The 1,373-nt window shown below is 43.0% G+C and overlaps 1 protein-coding gene across 1 annotated transcript in view; it reads left to right on the plus strand.

Moving 5' to 3' along the window:
• The window catches only part of STK4 (serine/threonine kinase 4), a 91,841-nt gene that overhangs the window by 52,183 nt on the left and 38,285 nt on the right, over nucleotides 1-1,373 (plus strand). The window contains exon 10 of the mRNA XM_006881566.1: nucleotides 561-718. Within this exon, the coding sequence (XP_006881628.1) occupies nucleotides 561-718 (158 nt within the window). The remainder of the gene's footprint in view (nucleotides 1-560; nucleotides 719-1,373) is intronic.

Consider the following 1,373-nt stretch of genomic DNA (forward strand, 5'->3'; position numbering starts at 1 on the left):
GTCTTCGGTGAAGTGCCTGTTCATATCCTAGTTTGCTTTTTCGGTTACCAGTCTGAATATTACAGTAACTATTTACTGCCGGAAACCCAGAAAGTATTGTGTACTTTAGAGTCAAAACCAACTCATATCTGACAGGTTTTCAGAGGCAGTTAATCGCACGGAAGGAGACTGCCCATCCTTCTTCCGCACAGCAGCTGATGGGGTCGAACTGTGTGCCTGCGGGATTGCAGATCAGCTTCTTGGCACTAGGCCGTCAGAGCTTCCCACCGGGAAGTATTGGAACTTATTCAAAGTCAGTGTATCACCCTAGCCTTTCTATCTGAAAAAAGGGATGAAGGCTTTGCATGGAGCTTAGAGGGACCATGAATTCTCTGAGAAGTATTTTGCATCAACATTTATGCCTTTTCCAGCGGTTGTTGGTAGCTTCATGAAGGAGTCTGCGTCTAACAAAAAGAGCCCCTGCTGCAGAGACGCTGGTACACCTGAAGAGAGATACTTACTGATTGCATTGAAAAGAAAAACCTTACCTCTTACTTAACTGTTTTTTTCTGGGATTTTAGGAAGAGATGAAACCATGCAACCAGCCAAGCCATCTTTCCTTGAATATTTTGAACAAAAGGAAAAGGAAAATCAGATCAACAGCTTTGGCAAGAGTGTGCCTGGCCCCCTGAAGAATTCTTCCGATTGGAAAGTGCCCCAGGATGGAGACTATGAGTTTGTAAGTAGTGTTGGAAGTCAGGTGCTTCTAACTTCTGTGGGAAGTTACTTGAGATGTTACATATGCAATCCAGCTCTCCTCAGGTAACTGGAAGTGCCTGACCATCTCCTCAGGCAGTCCACGTCTGGCGGCAGCTCCTGGGCAGCTCCTGGACTGAGGTCCTCAGGAGGGAGCCACGTTTATTTTTTTATAAATTGTTTTTTCATATGGTAATTCATTTACATTGTGTTTCATTCACGTACATTGTGTTTTATACAGACTTTTCATTTATGTTGTGTTTCATACATTGATTCATGTACGTTGCATTTTATTGTAATTAATTATATAAATGAATTAATTTTATATTAATTAATTATTGATCTATGCCTTGTATAGCCCTATGTTTTCAGGTCCCCATGGAATCTTTCCTATTTCTTGACCTTCCCTTAGCCCCACTTCGCCCACTAAACTCTGTTATCCTAGTGATTTCTACCTTTCCCTCTTTCTGCCCCTTTCCGCCTTTTCGTTTTGGGCATTTATATGAGGTGGATTGATTCAGTGACTGGGATAATTGGGATGGGAGTGTCAGAGACAGTGCGATTGGCACAGGACAGAGCGGAGTTTAGGGCTGTTGTATATAGGGTCGCTATGAGTCATAGGCGACTCGATGGCACAT

This window comes from Elephantulus edwardii, unplaced genomic scaffold, assembly GCF_000299155.1.
Source record: "Elephantulus edwardii isolate Elephantulus edwardi_28Jun2011 unplaced genomic scaffold, EleEdw1.0 scaffold00015, whole genome shotgun sequence".
In the NCBI taxonomy this organism is placed as follows: Eukaryota; Metazoa; Chordata; class Mammalia; order Macroscelidea; family Macroscelididae; genus Elephantulus; species Elephantulus edwardii.